This window comes from Rousettus aegyptiacus, unplaced genomic scaffold (genome assembly GCF_014176215.1).
Source record: "Rousettus aegyptiacus isolate mRouAeg1 unplaced genomic scaffold, mRouAeg1.p scaffold_m13_p_10, whole genome shotgun sequence".
NCBI lineage: Eukaryota > Metazoa > Chordata > Mammalia > Chiroptera > Pteropodidae > Rousettus > Rousettus aegyptiacus.
The window spans coordinates 86,185,908-86,202,847 of NW_023416285.1; the positions used below are offsets into that span (position 1 = coordinate 86,185,908).

General features: G+C 34.1%; 1 protein-coding gene across 2 annotated transcripts in view; it reads left to right on the plus strand.

The window, feature by feature from the left end:
- Window positions 1–16,940, plus strand: part of DNAJC1 (DnaJ heat shock protein family (Hsp40) member C1) — a 186,503-nt gene that overhangs the window by 97,673 nt on the left and 71,890 nt on the right. For both annotated transcript variants that reach the window (XM_016124540.2, XM_036228145.1), the window contains one exon: window positions 3,848–4,011. In XM_016124540.2, the coding sequence (XP_015980026.2) occupies window positions 3,848–4,011 (164 nt within the window). The remainder of the gene's footprint in view (window positions 1–3,847; window positions 4,012–16,940) is intronic.

The window sequence follows — 16,940 nt, forward strand, 5'->3', positions numbered from 1 at the left end:
AGACCTCTGTCCATTTTTAGATTGGATCGTCTTATGTTGTTATTGAATTGTATGAGTTCTTTGTATATTTTGTATATTAGGCCCTTATCAGAGGCGCTGCTTGCAAATATATTTTCCCATTTGGATGGTTGTCTCTTTACCTAGTTGATGGTTTCTTTTGCTGAGCAGAAGCTTTTTAGTTTGATGTAGTCCCATTCATTTATTTTTGCTTTTACTTCCTTGCCTTTGATGTCAAATTCATAAAATCCTCTTTAAGTCCAAGGTCCTTGAATTTAGTTCCTATGTTTTCTTCTATGCATTTTATTGTTTCAGGTCTTATATTCAGGTCTTTAATCCATTTTGAGTTAATTTTAGTGTGTGATGATAGACAACAGCCTAGTTTCATTCTTTTGCAGGTGGCCTTCCAGTTTTCCCAGCATGTATTGAAGAGACTTTCCTTTCTTCACTGTATGTTTTTGGCTTTTTTGTCGAAATTATTTGCACATATAAATATGGGTTTACTTCTGACTCTTGATTCTGTTCCACTGGTCCGTGTCTCTGTTCTTCTGCCAATACCATGACATTTTAATTACTGTCGCTTTGTAGTATAATTTGAAGTTGGGCAGAGTGATGCCTTTAGCCTTGTTCTTTTCTCTCAGGATGGCTTTGGAAATTTGGGGTCTTTTGTGCTTCCATACCAATCTGATGATTTTTTGTTCTATTTCTTTAAAAAATACCAGTGGGATTTTGATGGGGGTTGCATTAAATCCGTATAATGTTTTAGGTAATATCATTTTAACTATGTTGATTCTTCCAATTCAAGAATATGGAATGTCTTTCCATTTCTTTGTATCTTCAATTTCTTTTAAGAGTCTTGTAGTTTTCATTATCTAGGCCCTTCACATGTTTTGTAAAATTTATTCCTAGATATTTTATTCTTTTTGTCGCAATTGCAAAAGGAATTATTTTTTCCACTTCGTTTTCTGGCACTTCATTATTAGAGTGTAGGAACACTATAGATTTTTTTAATATGATGGGCTTTTTTTTTTTTTTTTAATTAACACATACATTTTGGGTGATGTAAGACTCGATCTTATTTAAATATTTTATTTTACCTGATGTTCTTCGACAAAGCTCTTGCAGTGGAAAGGGAGGGTTGCTGCCCCATTATGGTCAGGTAGCAGTGGCCTGTATTACAGCTGAGGTGTAGGGTGGTTGTGAATACTCTCAGGGTTGGGCAGGTGTGGGTGCTCCTGCTTGCCAGTAGGCCTCCGCTGATAACACCCTGGCTGGGATAGGCGAGAATTCCTACTTACTACCCCCAACCTGGCCTCTACGGACATTGTGGGGAAATGTCTCGTTACTGCTGGGCAGTCATGAAAGCCCTGACTGCCCTCTAGGCCCCTCTGAAAACACCCTGGCAGGGAGCGGGGAGACACCTCTCTACCCCTTGATGGATGTGGGACTCCAGGCTGCCCACTTACTTTCACTGACTCCCTAGGGAATGGGGATCCTCATTACCTCTCAGCGGCGATGGAAGGCTGGCATCCTGTACAGCCTTCTCCCGCATCGCTGTGGTGGGGAGAGTGGGGAGTCTTCTCACAGCCTCACAGAGACAGAAGCCTAGGCTTCCCCTTAGCCTGTGGAGAAGGGCTGTTGCCACAGTTTTTTCTGTTTTGTTTGCCTGAATAGATCAGTTATTATCTAAAAGTTTTGTCTTGCTATACTGCTGCTTCCCTGGTTCTTTGGCTAGAAAGAGAGTTTTTGGGGGGTGGAGGCATCTGGAAGAGATGAGACCCAAAGAAACCCTAGGGAAGTCACCACCTGGGTGTTCATTGGGTCTTGCCATACCCAGCTGGTGTGTTGTCTTTCCAACATTCAGGTTCTTCTGGTGTTTGTTTCTCATATAACATTTAGTTTTTCTTAGTGGAAAAACTAAAATAAATAAAATAAATATATATATACATACATATATATATACATACATATATATATATATATATAGGCTCCATTTGTCTAGAAGTAGAAGTTTTGTGTTACCTTTTTAAGGTGATTTTTTAATGCTTATTTTAAAAGACAGCAAACATTTGTGATTGTGATGAAATACCCCAGAAATAAATATAAACAACTAGATTTATTTGCTTTTTTATAACTAATTCTCTGTAAGCAGCCAAAATTAGTACACTGAGAAGGTTTCTAGGTTATATGTGTTATCCCTTAGCAGTACTTTGTTGTTCAAAATGAAAAATAGAGAGAAGCCAAGTATATGTGGCCATTCAGAAGGAGTCAGTTATGTGGATTCTTCCTCTTTTTTGAAAAGCAGTTTTCAAAAACAAAAACCTGGCCTCCTGTTTGGGCTTATATGGAACTCTGGTGACACTATAATAGATTTTTTTTGATACCTTTGAAATAGACTCACTTGTCATTTGCCTTTTATATTTCCTATTATGGAGTCAGAGTTTTTCATTTTAGGTCACCAACCCAAAAGCCGGGAAGTATTAAGGTATTGAAGCATTATGAAGTAAAATGTAGTGGTAGATTCCACATACTTTTTAGTTAAAATGATATTTTTTCTAGCTAGAACTGTTCTCACAGCACTGTATTCTTAATGTATGTTATTTTTGGCTATTTTTTTTCAATTGGGCTGCTTATCCCCTCGTCAGTTTATAAGATCTCTTTATACGTCGTATGTATGTGTATACACATATATATTGGTCTTCTGTTTGTACTCTGAGTTGTAAATATTCTTTCCTAATGTATTATTTCTCTTGATTTTTTATTCTTTCGTCTTTTTGATAACATCTACGTTTTCAGTCTTAGTTAAGATTTCCTCTTTAAGTTCTACAGGTAGTTTTTTAGATTTCTTTTTGCAAGATTCTTATTGTATCAGTTTTAAAGTCAAATCTCTTATCCCTCTGGGATTTATTTCTATATGGTGTAAGATTGTGTCCAGTTTTCCTTCAAAAGGATGTTCGGTTGTGCCAGCATCATATATTAAATCCTTTCCCCACTGAATTAAAATATTTATAGATTCTTTATTCTCTGCTAGGAATGTGTCTGTTCCTATGCCATTATCATATTAATTTTATTGGTATTATAGTACATTCAAACACAAACAGGGTGGTGAAGATATTGGTTATAAGGCTGGGTGAATTTGAAAATAGTAATTAAGAATGAAGCCGCTTCTCAGTGTTAACTCTAATCAAAATGGGATTTCATGGAGAGGCGAATTGATAACCATCTATTGATAACTACCCTTGATGCTTCCAAATTAATTTTGCCTTTGTAAAATATTGAAAAGGTAAATGTATACCATTCATTAAGAGCCATTTTGTGCCAACTAGTATGTTAAAGGATATGTAATTCTCACATCAACTTTATGAGGTTAGATTCCGTTCTCTGTTACAGATGAGAAAAATGGATGCTCGTTCTAAGGGTTAAGTTACTTGGCTGATGTTATGTAACTATTAGGTAGGATGTAAAGGGAGGATGAAAACACTAGTGACCGGGCTCTTCCCATTGTGCCAGAATGAAATGTTTCACAGAAAGAACTTTGAAAATTAAAGACGTGTACAAATTGATGTGCTTATGTTGTAATCATCATGTCATTATTAGCATCTCTGAATTTTAAAGCAATGCAGTAGATAATGCACACGTTAAAACACAGCTAAATATTTTGATGAAAGAACAATTTGTTCTTTCAAGATATGGTTTATGAATAAAAAAATAGAAAGAATTTCTAATATTTTATTCATAAACCATATCTTGAAAGAACAAATTGTTCTTTCAAGATATGGTTTATGAATAAAATATTAGAAATTCTTTCTATTTTTTTATTAATTGGTTCTTGTAAACATTTTCTTTTTAGAGCAGAAGAAAGTTAAAGTAAAAAAACCAAAACCGGAATTTCCTGTGTATACGCCTCTAGAAAGTGCATATATTCAGTCTTATGATCATGGAACTTCTATAGAAGAAATTGAGGAACAAATGGATGACTGGCTGGAAAACAGGACCAGAACACAGAAAAAACAGGTAAAAAACTTCTTACATTTTATTTTAATTGCATAAAATACATTCAGAGAAGGACATAAACTATAGATACACAGGTCTGTATCCCAGTGAGCTCGATGAACTATATCACAAATGAACCAAGTTAACCGTGGCCGAGATCGAGAAACGGAACCTTGCCAGCGTTTAGGAGCATAGTTCAGCCCTCCTGGTCACTGCTTTACTTTTCTTCCAGAAAGATAATAATTATCCTGACTTCTAACACCATAGATTACTTTTACCTGCTGAGTGAATCATCCTGTCTACGTCCATTCGGGCTACTACAACAAAAATATAGTAGCCTGGGAGGCTTAAACGACAAACATTTATTTCTCACCGTTCTGAAAACTGGGAAGTCTGCGATAAGGCACTGGCAGATTTGGTGTCTGGTGGGGGCCCTCTTCCTTATTCACAGACAGCAGTCTTCCGGCTGTGTTTTTACATGGCAGAAGAGGTGAGAGTGCCCTCGGGGTCTCTTTTATAGGACACTAATCCTATTGATGAGGGCTCCACCCTATGACCTAATCACCTCTCAAAGGCCACCCCCAATATTACATTGGGGATTAGGATTTTACTATATGGATTTGGGAAGGAGACAAACATTCAGCCCAGAGCATATGTACTCTTTCGCATCTGCTTTCCTCTATTCAATACTATATTTGTGAGCATTATCCATCATTGTGTGTAGCGGTGTACATTTTCATTGCTGTTTCCATTTGGAAATACATATAGCACAATTTATCTTTGTCAAAGATTTGCAATGTTTCCGGGTTTTAGCTTTACTGAATAATTTTCCTTTGAACATTGTTATACTTTTAGTATACATATGTGTAAATTTCTACTTTTGGAGTTAAGTTGCAGGATCAACTTTAGTAAATACTTCTTAAATAGCTTTTTAATATTTGTATCAATTTATAGTTCAGCAGAATAGGAAAATTCCAGGTACTTTACATCCTTGCCAACACTTGGTCAAGTCTTTTATATTTTAATCATTCTAGTAGGTATGTAGTGATATCTAATTATGTTTTAATTTACATATCCTTTGATGAATATGATTGAACACTTTATGTTAATTGAATATTGATCTCCTATATGAAGTGCCTTTTTAAGACTTTGTATTGGGTTGCTTGTGTTTTCATACTGGTTTGTAAAGAGTTCTTTACATATTTCAGAAATAAGTCTTGCACAAATTTCTTTCCATTGGTTTGCCTCGTCACTCTCTTTTTAAAGGGATCTTTTGTGACTAGAGTTACTAATTTTAATCATCATTTTTTTTCCTTTTATTTGGTGGTTTTTTTTTTTTGTATTGTGTTAAGAAATATTTTCCTACCACAAAGTCATAAAGACAATTCCAAGTCCTAGAAGCTTTAATGCTCTACTTTTTACATTTAAGATGGGTTATCCCCCGGAGTTGATTTTTGTGTTCGGTGTGAAGTGATGATTGAGTTTACTTTTTTCCCAAAAGTTTTCCAAATTAATTGGCCCATTACCAATTAATGAAAAGACTGCTTCTTACAGTCTACAAATACCACCTTTATCATACAAAAAGTGTCCTAATTACTGTAGCTTCATAACAGGCATCTGGTACAGTAGTTTTCCAGCTTTGTTTTCCTTCTATAAAATTGTCATTTTACATTTTTATGTAAGTTTTAAAACCTGCTTATCATTTTCTACAAATTATTAAACCAAACTGTTCAGTTGGGATTACATTTGATATGTAGAGCAATTGTGGAAGAATCGGCATCCATACGGCATTGACTCTGCAGCCCATGAATAAATCAATTCATTTAGATCTTTGAAAACGTTTTTTTGATAATCTGTTACAGCTTTTTGTACAGACATACTGCATATCTTTTCTTAGATTATTCTTGGGTATTTAGTGTTTTTAGATGACATTGTATATGATATTGTTTCTTAAATTTCAACTTTCTATATTCGGTATATAGAAACACAATTGATTTTTGTATAATAACCTTGTATCTAGCAATCTTGCTAATTTTTAAAATTCTAATAGTTTCTCTAAATATCGTTTTTTTCTCTTTTGTACTTTTCCAATCCATGTCGACCAGGAGTGATGATAAGTGTCCCTGTTTCATGTCCATTCTCAAAAAAAAGCATCATTAAATTTTTTTCTTCATCATTAAAATTACATATTAAACTTATATCACTATTAAAGATGTGTTATCAGTAGGCTTTTTATAGCATGTTTAACTGAGATAGACTTCATATAACATGAAATTCACCACTTAAAAGTACACACTTCAGTGGTTTAAATCTACTCGCTATGTTGAATAACCATCACTGCTATCTAAGAACATTTTTATAACACCAAAAAAATAAATGGCTCCCTACCTGTTAGCAGTTAGCTCCAATTCTTTGCTCTCTTCTTCCCTGGCCACCACTAACCTATTTTCTGTCTCTGTGATTTGCCCATTCTAAACATGTCACGTAATTAGAATTATATAATATGTGGCTTTTTGTGTTTGGCATGGTGTAACATTTTCAAAGTTCATCCATGTTGTAGTATTTAATGGTACTTCATTTCTTCTTCTGGCTGAATAATATGCCATTGTATGGATATATCACATACTGTTTATCTATTCATCAGCTGATGGACATTTGGTCTGATTCACTTTGGGGCTGTGATAAAGATGCTATGAACATTCACATCCAAGCCTTTGTGCAGATATGTTTTGTGGTTTCTCTATGGATTACAATTAACATCTTAATTATAACAATCTAGTTATGATTTATGTCGGTTTAGTTTTAATGGTGTACAGAAACTTTCCCCCATATAATTTCTTACTGTCATAGATTAAATCTTTTATATTATGTACCTGTCAACCTACATTTATGATTATTGCTTTACGCAATTGTCTTTTAATGAGATTAAAAAAGAAAAGGAATTACAAACAAAAATACCTTTCTGCTTTTATATTTAGTTACTTTTCTTGGTGTTTTTTTCTTCAAATGCTATTGAGTTACTTTCTAATGTTTCTTCATTTCATTCTAAAGCACCCCCATTAGCACTGATAGGGCTGGTTTGCTAGGGACTCACTTTTTGTTTATCTGGGAGAGTCTTGATTCCTTCTTCATTTCTAATGGATAGTTTTTGCCAAATAAATAATTTTGGGTTGACTTTTTTTCCCTGTACTTTGAAAATGCCATCCACTACCTCCCGGCCTCCATTGCTTCTGATTAGACGTCAGATGTTACTCTTACTGAGGGTCCCTTGTAAATGATGAGTCGTTCCTCCTTTCCTGTCATTAAGGTTCTGTCTTCACCTTTAGCTGTTGACAGTTTGATTAGGATGTATGTAGGTGTAGATCTCTCTGAGTTTATCCTTTTGGAGTTCATTAACCTTCGAAGTTTAGAAGTTTTGGCCATTATCATTCAAATATTCTCTGCCCCCCCCCCCCCTTAACTACCACCAGCCCACACCCTCCTCTCCTCTCCCCATCTTCTGTCATTTCTATTATGTGTATGTCGATCACTCGATCACTCGATGGTACTCCACAGGCCTCTGAGGCTTTGTTTATATTTCTTCATTCTCTTTTCTTTATGTTCCTCAAGCCAGATAATCTCAATGAATGTGTTCGCTGCTTCTTTGGCTTGCTTGTTTATAGCTACTGTTGAGCCCCTCTAGTAAATTTTTCATTTGTTATTGTACTTTTCAACCTCAGAAGTTCTATATTCTTTTAATAATTTCTTTATTGATATTACAAGTTAGGTGATACATTATTCTCATACCTTCCCTTAGTTCTTTAGATATGGTTTTCCTTTGTTTATTGAACATATTTTAAATAACTGATTTAAAGCTTTTGTCTAAAGTCTATTGTCTGGCTTTCCTTGGGCAGTTTCTGTTTATTTCCTTTTTCCTCTTTGGGTCATACTATATTATTTTATTTCAGGCCTTGTAATTATTGCTGTTGTTGAAGTCTAGATATTGTGACTATTATCAATTGGTAACTCTGGATATCAGATTCTCTCCCTTTCCTACATTTGTTTTTATATCGATCTTACTGTGCATGTTTGTTTAGTGACTTTTCTGAACTAATTTTATCAACTCTATTTTTTGTCTTGTTTGCCCATTGAGGTTTCTTCCATTTGCTTAGTGATCAGCTAATAATGGACAGAGATTTCCTTAAATGCCTGAAGCCAAAAATTCTTCCATTCTTTGCTATGAGCTCGATATATGTGTTGGAGCTTGCCTTCCACATTCAGACCACTCTGCCTTAGCCTTTACTCTCAGCTTAGCTGCTGAGCATTAAGGTCAGCAGCAGGTAAGAACTTAGGTTCTCAGTTCTCTTCTGAGCATGCCCACGTGGCCTAGATTCTCAGGAATGTCAGAGCATTTTATTTTTCAGACTTTCTTCCCAAACGTTTTGGTGAATCTATTGTATGGCCAACTGTTTTCTGTCACTTGAGGCAGCTATAGCTATGATGTTAGCCTATAAAAGTTTTCCAGTTAATGCCTCCAGGAAAGCAGCTTTGAGCAATAGGCCGATTGTGAGTTAGGCAAAATAAAGACAAGCCTTTTGAACCATCTTCCAGGAAGCTGCCAAACAGGTCAGAACAAATAATTACAATACTTTACACATTAGTTCATTCTGCTGCCTTCAGTATCAAGAATGTGGCTGTTATTTTTACGGATAGTGCTGAGCTGTAGAACAGAGAACAGGAGTAGTGTAAGTTAAAGCATTGCAAAAGTCACTGTTCTTATCAAGAGTCAGCTATTTTTCTTGAATACAAGTTAAGTGTGGTAATGCAATCCTTTGGTTAATTTCCAGAGTTCTGAAAAAGTTAATTCTGGTAAATTTTGCCCATTTTTTGTTGCCGGAGAGGTGGAATTGGAGTTCCTTGCTCCGCCATTTTCAGTGACATCACTCTAGGTTTTTTAAAAATCAAATTAAGTTATTTTCCTAGACTTGCTAAGAATTTTTATTTATTAAAAATGAATATTTTCAAATACTTTTTTTGGTTTTTGCTTTTTTGGTTGAATGCTCTTTGGCCTTTATTTTGTTAATGAGTTGAATTATGCAGTGATTGTTTTTCTAATGGTAAGCCACCTTGCTCTCCTACACTAAACCCATTTTTGATTCGATTTGTTTAGGATATTTGCTTTTGTGTTTATGAGAGAGACTGGCCTATGATTTCTTATATTTGTCATGTTTGCCATCAGTCATATACTAAACTTATAAAATAGAAATTGTTTCTTCTTTATTTTTTAACTTTTATTTTGAAGTAATTTTAGATTCATGGGAAGTTACAAAGACAACAGAGAGGTCTTACGTACTTTTCACCCAGTTTTCCTTAATGGTTATATCTTATATAACTATAATACAATTTCAAAACCTAGAAATTGATGTAACAGTGGCTGTGTATAGTTGTATGCCATTTTACCACATCCATAGATTTATGTCACAACCGATGCAATTAGGATATAGAACTATTCAAATTACAAAACACAAATATATTACTCATACTTATTTATATTCATACCCATCCCTTCCCACTATACTTAACCTCTGACAACCACTAATTTATTCTATCAGTATAGTTTTGTCATTTCGAGAATGTTATATAAATGGAATCATTTACTATGTGACCTCTTGAAATTCACTTATTTGTGCCTTTTTTTCTTTTTATCAAGGTATAAACTGACGTATAAAACTAGTGACAGATGTACAACATGATTCAATCTTTGTGTATATTGCAAAATGAGCACAATGTCTAGTTGATATCAGTCACTTTATATAGTTACAAAAATCTTTGCGTGTGATGAGAACTTTTAAAATTTACTCTGCTAGCAACTTTCAACTATGAAATACAGTATGAGTATAGTCATCCAGCTGTACATTATATACCCATGACTTATTTATTTTATAACTGAAAGTGTACCTTTTGACTCTGTTATTTCACCTACCCCAACCTCACCTCCAGGAGACAATGTGTTTTATCTTTGAGCTCAGGTTTTCTTGGTTTCGTTTCTGATTTGGCGTTTAAGGTTTCTCTAAAAATGTGAGATCATATAAAACATCATATGGTATTTGTCTTTCTGTGAATTATTTTACTTAGCATACTGCCCTCAAATTCCATCCATGTTCTCACAAAAGGTAAAATTTTCTCTTTTTTTATGGCTGAAAAATATTCCACTGTTTGTACGTGTGTGTATCACATTTTGTTTATCCATTCGTCAGTGGTTGTACACTGAGGTGGTTTTCATACCCTGGCTACTATAAATAATGCCGCAACAAACATGAAGGTGCGTGTATCTTTTCGAATTACTATTTTCATTTTCTTCAGATAAATACCCACAAGTGGTATAACTGTTGTTAATTTTTTGAAGGACTTCAATACTATTTTCCATAGTGGCTGCACCAATTTACATTTGTACCAACAGTGCATGAGGGTTCCCTTTTCCCTACATCCTTTCCAACACTTGTTATTTCTTGTCTTTTTGATAAAAGCTGTTCTAACAGGTGTAAGGTGATACCTCGTTGTGGTTTTGAATTGCATTTCCCTGATGACTAGTGGTGATGAGCATCTTTTTATGTGCCTGTTGGCCATCTGTATTCTTTGGAAAAATGTCCATTCAGATCCTCTGCCCATTTTTTAATCAGATTATTTGATTTTTAGTATTGAGTCATATGAGTTCTTTATATATTTTGGATATTAACCCCTTATTGGATGTAGGGTTTGCAATTTTTTTTCCTTTCCACGTGTTGCCTTTTCATTTCATTGGTTTCCTTTGCTTTGCAGCAGCTTTTTAGTTTGATGTAGCCTCACGTTTGTTTTTGCTTTTTTGTTTGTTTGTTTCTGGCATCATACCCAAAAAATCATCACCAAGACTTATGTTACTGAGCTTACCATCCGTTTCTTCTAGGAGTTTTATGGTTTCAGGTATTACATTCAAATTTTTAGTCTATTTTGAGGTCATTTTTGTGTGTAGTGTAAGATAGCAGTCCCATTTCCCCAACACCTTTTATTTAAGAGACTGCTCTTTCCTCTTTGTATATTCTTGGCTCCGTTATCATGCATTAATGGACCATATAGATGTGGGGTTTTTTTCCGGGCTCTTATTCTGTTCCGTGGATCTGTATGTCTGTTTTATTAGCCAATGCCATATTGTTTTGATGACTAACTTTGTAATATAGTTTGATATCAGGGAGCATGATGCTTCCAGCTTTTTCCCCACCGCCCCCCCCCCCTTAAGATTGCTTTGGCTATTTGGGGTCTTTGGTGGTTCCGTACAAATTTTAGGATTGTTTTATTTCTGTGAAAAACACCATTGGACTTTTGCTAGAGATTGCATTGAATCTATAGATTGCTTTGGGTTGGTATGGACATTAGAACAATATTAATTCCAGTCAGGAATATGGAACATCTTGTCATTTATTTGTATCTTCAGTTTCTTTCATCAATATTTTATCATTTTTAGGACACGGGTTTCTACCTCCTTAGTTACTTTTATTCCTAGGTAGTTCTTTTTGATGCAATTGTAAGTGGCATTGTTTTCTTATTATTATTATTAGTGTATTGAACACAACAGGTGTTTATATATTGATTTTGTATTCTGCAACTTTACTGAATTTGTTTATTAGTTATAAAAGGTTTTTGGTGGAGTCTTTAGTGTTTTCTATATATAATATCATGCCAGCTACAAATAGTGACAAGTTTACTTCTTTTCCAATTTCTATTTTTTTTTTCTTGCTTATTTGCTCTGGCTTGGACTTCCAATACTTATGTTGAATAAAAGTGGTAAGAGTGGACATTATTGCCTTGTTCCTGATCTTAGAGGAAAGCTTTCAGCATTTTACTTCTGAGTATGATGTTAGCTGTGGACTTTTCTTATCTGGCCTTTATTATGTTGAGGTATGTTCTCTCTATGCCCATTTTATTGAGAGTTTTTATCATAAATAGATGTTAAATTTTGTCAAATGCATATACGGAGGTGATCATTTGATTTTAATTCTTCATTTTGTTAATGTGGTATATCACATTGATTGATTTGCAGATATTAAACCATCCTTGCATTCCTGGAATAAATGCCACTTGATTGTGGCATATGGTCCTTTTCGAGTATTGTTGAATTTGGTTTGCTAATGTCTTATGGACAGTTTTTGATCTTCTGGATTATTGACCCGTAACTTTATTTACTTGTAATGCCTTTGTCTGGTTTTAGTATTAGGGTAATACTCGCCTTGTAAAATGACTTAGGATGCGTTATCTCCTTTCCTATTTTTTTGAAGAGTTTGGGAAAGATTGGTAGTAATTCTTATTTAAATATTTGGTAGAATTCACCAGCGAAGCCACCTGGTCCAGGACTTTTATTTATTGGGAGGTTTTTCATTACCAATTAAATCTCATTATTAGTATTTTTTCATGATTCAATCTTGGTAGGCATATGGCTATTAAACACTTCAAATTTGGCTAATATGACTAGATACTAGATTTACTTTATTTCATTGGAATGAAATATTTTAAATAGTTTCATGTGATACGTGGCTATCATCTTAGCACACATTTATGGGGTCTGTAATGATTTTCTCCTTTTCTTTCCAATATTAGATATTTGTCTGTCTCTGTCTCTGTCTCTCTCTCTCTCTCTCTCATTAGTGTTTTCAGTTTATTAAGCCATTAGTCTAATAAAAAAAAAATTCTAAAAAAAAAACATTCTCTGCCTCTTTCCAGTCTTTATATTGTATGCTTATTTTCTATATTATTGATTTCTTCTCTTTTATTTTTTCCTTCAGTTTATTTTCTTTGAATTTAGTTTGCTATTCTTGTCTTATCTCTAAAGATGGAGAGTTACAATACTGATTTCCAGTCCTTCTTGTAATACATGCATTAAAGGCTATGAATGTCCCTCTAGGAATGGCTTTAGCTATAAAGCCACAAAATTTTAAGACTTCGTTTTCTTGTACCATTCAGTTAAAAATATTTCTAGTTCTCATTGTGATTGCTTTGTTGACCTATAGACTCTTTAGCAGTATATTTCTTAATTTAAAAATACATGGTAATGCTCTACTTATCTTTTGGTTATTAATGTCAAGCTTATTTTTTGTGTGTGGTCAGAGATTCATTTCAGTCCTTTGAAATGGTTCGAGACTTGGTTTATGTGCTAACTTATGATCACTTATACAGTATTCTATATACTTTAATTAATTAAAGTTTATTATGTTTTTAAAGCATTTGCTGCCGATTAGTTTCTAATCAGTTTATTTAAGCAGTTACAGTGAGAGATTTCTCAGCTTCTCCTTACAGCTGTCAGATTTTCCTATATGTATTGAAGCTTTTGGTACATTGATTTTAATAGTTATATATTTTTGATAAATCAAAATTTTTACTATGTTAAATGTTTAAATTTATCTCTAGTAATGCTTTTTGGCTGTTCATTTTTTTTTTTGTCTAATATTAATATAGCTATACTAACTTCTTTTTGAGTTAGTTTTTGCAAAGTGCATATTTTTTTCATCCTGTTCCATTTTGTTTTCTCATACATATTATATTCTCCCTGTTATTGTGCAGCTTTTCAAAATCTAGCCTGACAGTATTTGACTACATTTGAAACATTTATTCTATGTTTATTTAGTAAAATTACTGAATTTTGGAGTTTAAATTTGCCATCTTACTATTCGGTTTTTATTTGTCCTTCCTGATCTGTGTTCTTTTTCTCTATATGTGATCTCGACTTCTTTAGGATTAATTAACTAATTTTTAGTATTCCATTTATTCTTCATAATCTAACTTTTTTCTCTCTCTTCTTTTGTATTGCTTGATACTTTTTACATCCCATCTCCACTTTTTAACAGCATCAGTATTGATATGCAAATGACAGAATAAACTCCACTTTCAAAGTGTATGGTTTAACGCATTTGGACACCTGCGGAACCATCATCAGGATCAAGAAATTGGATAGATCTATCAACCCCAGAGATTTCCTCATGCTCCTTCATAATCTGTCATTTTCAGTCCTATATCTGTCTTCTGGCAACCACTGATCTGCTTTCTATTTGTAGATTAGTTTGCATAATTTACCATATTATATATAATTATGTATACAGAAGCATACAGTACATACTCTATTTTGAGATTTATCCATGTACAGTCATATTTCAATAGTTTGCCCTTTTTCGTGCTGAGTAATATTCTATTGTGGGGGTATACTACAGCTTTTTTATTCATTTACCGGTGGATGGACATTTGATTTGTTTCTAGTTCTGGCCTTTATAAGTAAGCCTACTATGAAGATTCATGTACAAGTCTTTGTGTGGACATATGCCTTCATTTCTCGGGTAAACGCCTTGGAGTAGAAGGACTGGAATGTGTGATGAGTGTATATTTAAATATTTCAGAAGCTGCCAAGCTCTTTTCCAGAGTGGCTATTCAATTTTACATTTCTAAGAATAGTAGGCAGTAAGTCCTCAGTGTGGTCTATAGGTTCTCGACTTTTAAGCAGAATGACATATAACAAAACCTTTTTACCTTAGGCTAATTGATAGAAACGAGAGAGATTGCTATGGCACCTCATCAACATTATAATGAAACAACGTCAAACAAGACATTATTCAGGAACCTGCCATATTATAAGAGTTGCGGTTGCAACACATCCTTGCCACCCTTTGCTGTCATCATTCTTCTGAATTTCAGCCGTTCTAGTGGATGTGTAGGAATATCTCATTGTGATTTGAATATGTATGTAGTTCCCTAATGATTAATATGCTGAACATCTTTTATGTGTTTGTGTTGCATTTGAACACTTTTTTGGGGAGGGGGGTGAGTGTTCAGATCTATTGCCATGTTTGTCTTTTTTTATGGATATTTTTATTTTCTATTTTTAAAATACACATAACAAAATTTAAGATCTTAATCACTTTTTTAGTACGCAAAACATCATGTTCATTAAACAATAACTCCCCATTACCCTCTCCCCACAATTCCTTGCAGTCATCATTCTACCTTCTGTCTCTATGAGTGTTACTACTCCAATACGTTACATAAGTGGAATCATATACTGTCGCTTATTTCATTGAACATAGCTTCCTCAGGGTTTATCCATGTTGTAGCATGGGTTAGAATTCCCTCTTTAAGTTTATTTTGATTGCAGTTGACATACAATATTATATGTTTCAGCTGTAACCTGTAGCGATTCGACATTTATATACCTTATAAAGTGTTCATCACAATAAGTCTAGTACCCATCTGACACCACACATGGTTATTACAATATTATTAACTATGCTGTACTTTACAACCCTTTGACTATTTTTACAACTGCCAATTTGTTGGCAGTTGTAAAAATAATCCCTTTAACCTTTTCATCCATCCCCCAATATCTCCCCACAATCCGGCAACCATCTGTTCTTTGTAACTATGAGTTTGTTTTGTTTGTTCATTTATTTTATTTTTTAGACTCCACATATCTGCAATCATATGATATTTGTCTTTCTCTTTCTGACTTAATTTACTTAACATAATACCCTCTAGGACCATTCATATTGTGTCAAATAATAAGATTTCACTCTCTTTCATAACTGAGTAATACTTTATTGTATATATGTACCACATCTTTTTTATCCATTCATCTATCCATGGACACTTAGGTTGCTTCCATGTCTTGGCTATTGTAAATAATGCCACAGTGAACGTAGGAGTTCATATATCTTTCAAATGAGTGTTTTGCATCTCTTTGGGTAAATACCTAGAAATAGAATTGAGTCAGATAGTAGTTCTATTTTTAGTTTTTTTTGATGAACCTCCACACTGTTTTCCACATGGCTGCCCCAGTTATACCCACACAAGGGTACCCTTTTCACATCCTCTCCAGCACTATTTGTTGATTACTCAGTGCCAGCCACTCTAACAGATGTGAAGCGATACCTCATTTTGGTTTTGATTTGCATTTCCCTGCTGATTGGTGATGTTGCGTGTCTTTTCATCTGGCTGTTGGCCACCTGTAGGTCCTCTTTGAAGAAATGTCTATTCGGATTCCCCACCCATTTTTTTATAAGGTTGTTTTTTTGGCATTAAGTTATGAATGTTTTAATATATCTTGGATACTCGCCACTCATCAGATGTATCACTGTGAGATATCGTCCCCATTCATCAGGCTGTCTTTTCATTTTGTTGATGGTTACCTTTGCTCTGCAAAAACTTTTAGTTTGATGTAATCCCATTTGTTTATTTTTTCTTTTATCTTTTCCCTAGGAGACATATCCAAAAAAAAAAATATATTGATAAAAGCAGTGTCAATTTACTGCCTGTGTTTCCTTCTAGTTTTATGGTTTCAGTTCTTACATTTAAGTCTTTAATCCATTTTGAGTTTATTTTTCTATACGATGTAGGGAGGTGGTCTAGTTTTGTTGTTGTTGTTGTTATTGTTTTTGCATGTGTCTGTCCAGTTTTCCCATCACCATTTATTGAAGAGACTGTGTTTACCTCATCGCATATTCTTGCCTCCTTCTTCATAGGTTTGCTGACCATGTAGGCATGAGTTTATTTCTGGGATCTCTATTCTGTTCCACTGATCTATATTCCTGTTTTTATGTCAATTCCATGCTGTTTTGATTATGATAGCCTTGTAGCAGCGTTATATATCAGGTAGTGTGATAACCTCCAACCTTGTTCTTTTTTAAGCTTGTTTTGGCCATTAGAGATCTTTGTGTGTCCATAGAAATTTTAGTAATATTCTATTTCTGTGAAAAATGCCATTAACATTTTGGTAGGGATTGCATGGAATCTGGAGATTGCTTTGTGTAGTATGGGCATTTCAATGATGTTAATTCTTTCTTATCCATGAACACGGTATAGCTATCCATTTATTTATATTTCCTTCAGTGTCATAATTTTTCAAGTGCAGGTCTTTACCTCAGTTAAATTTATTCTAGGTATCCTTTGTCATGCATTTGTAA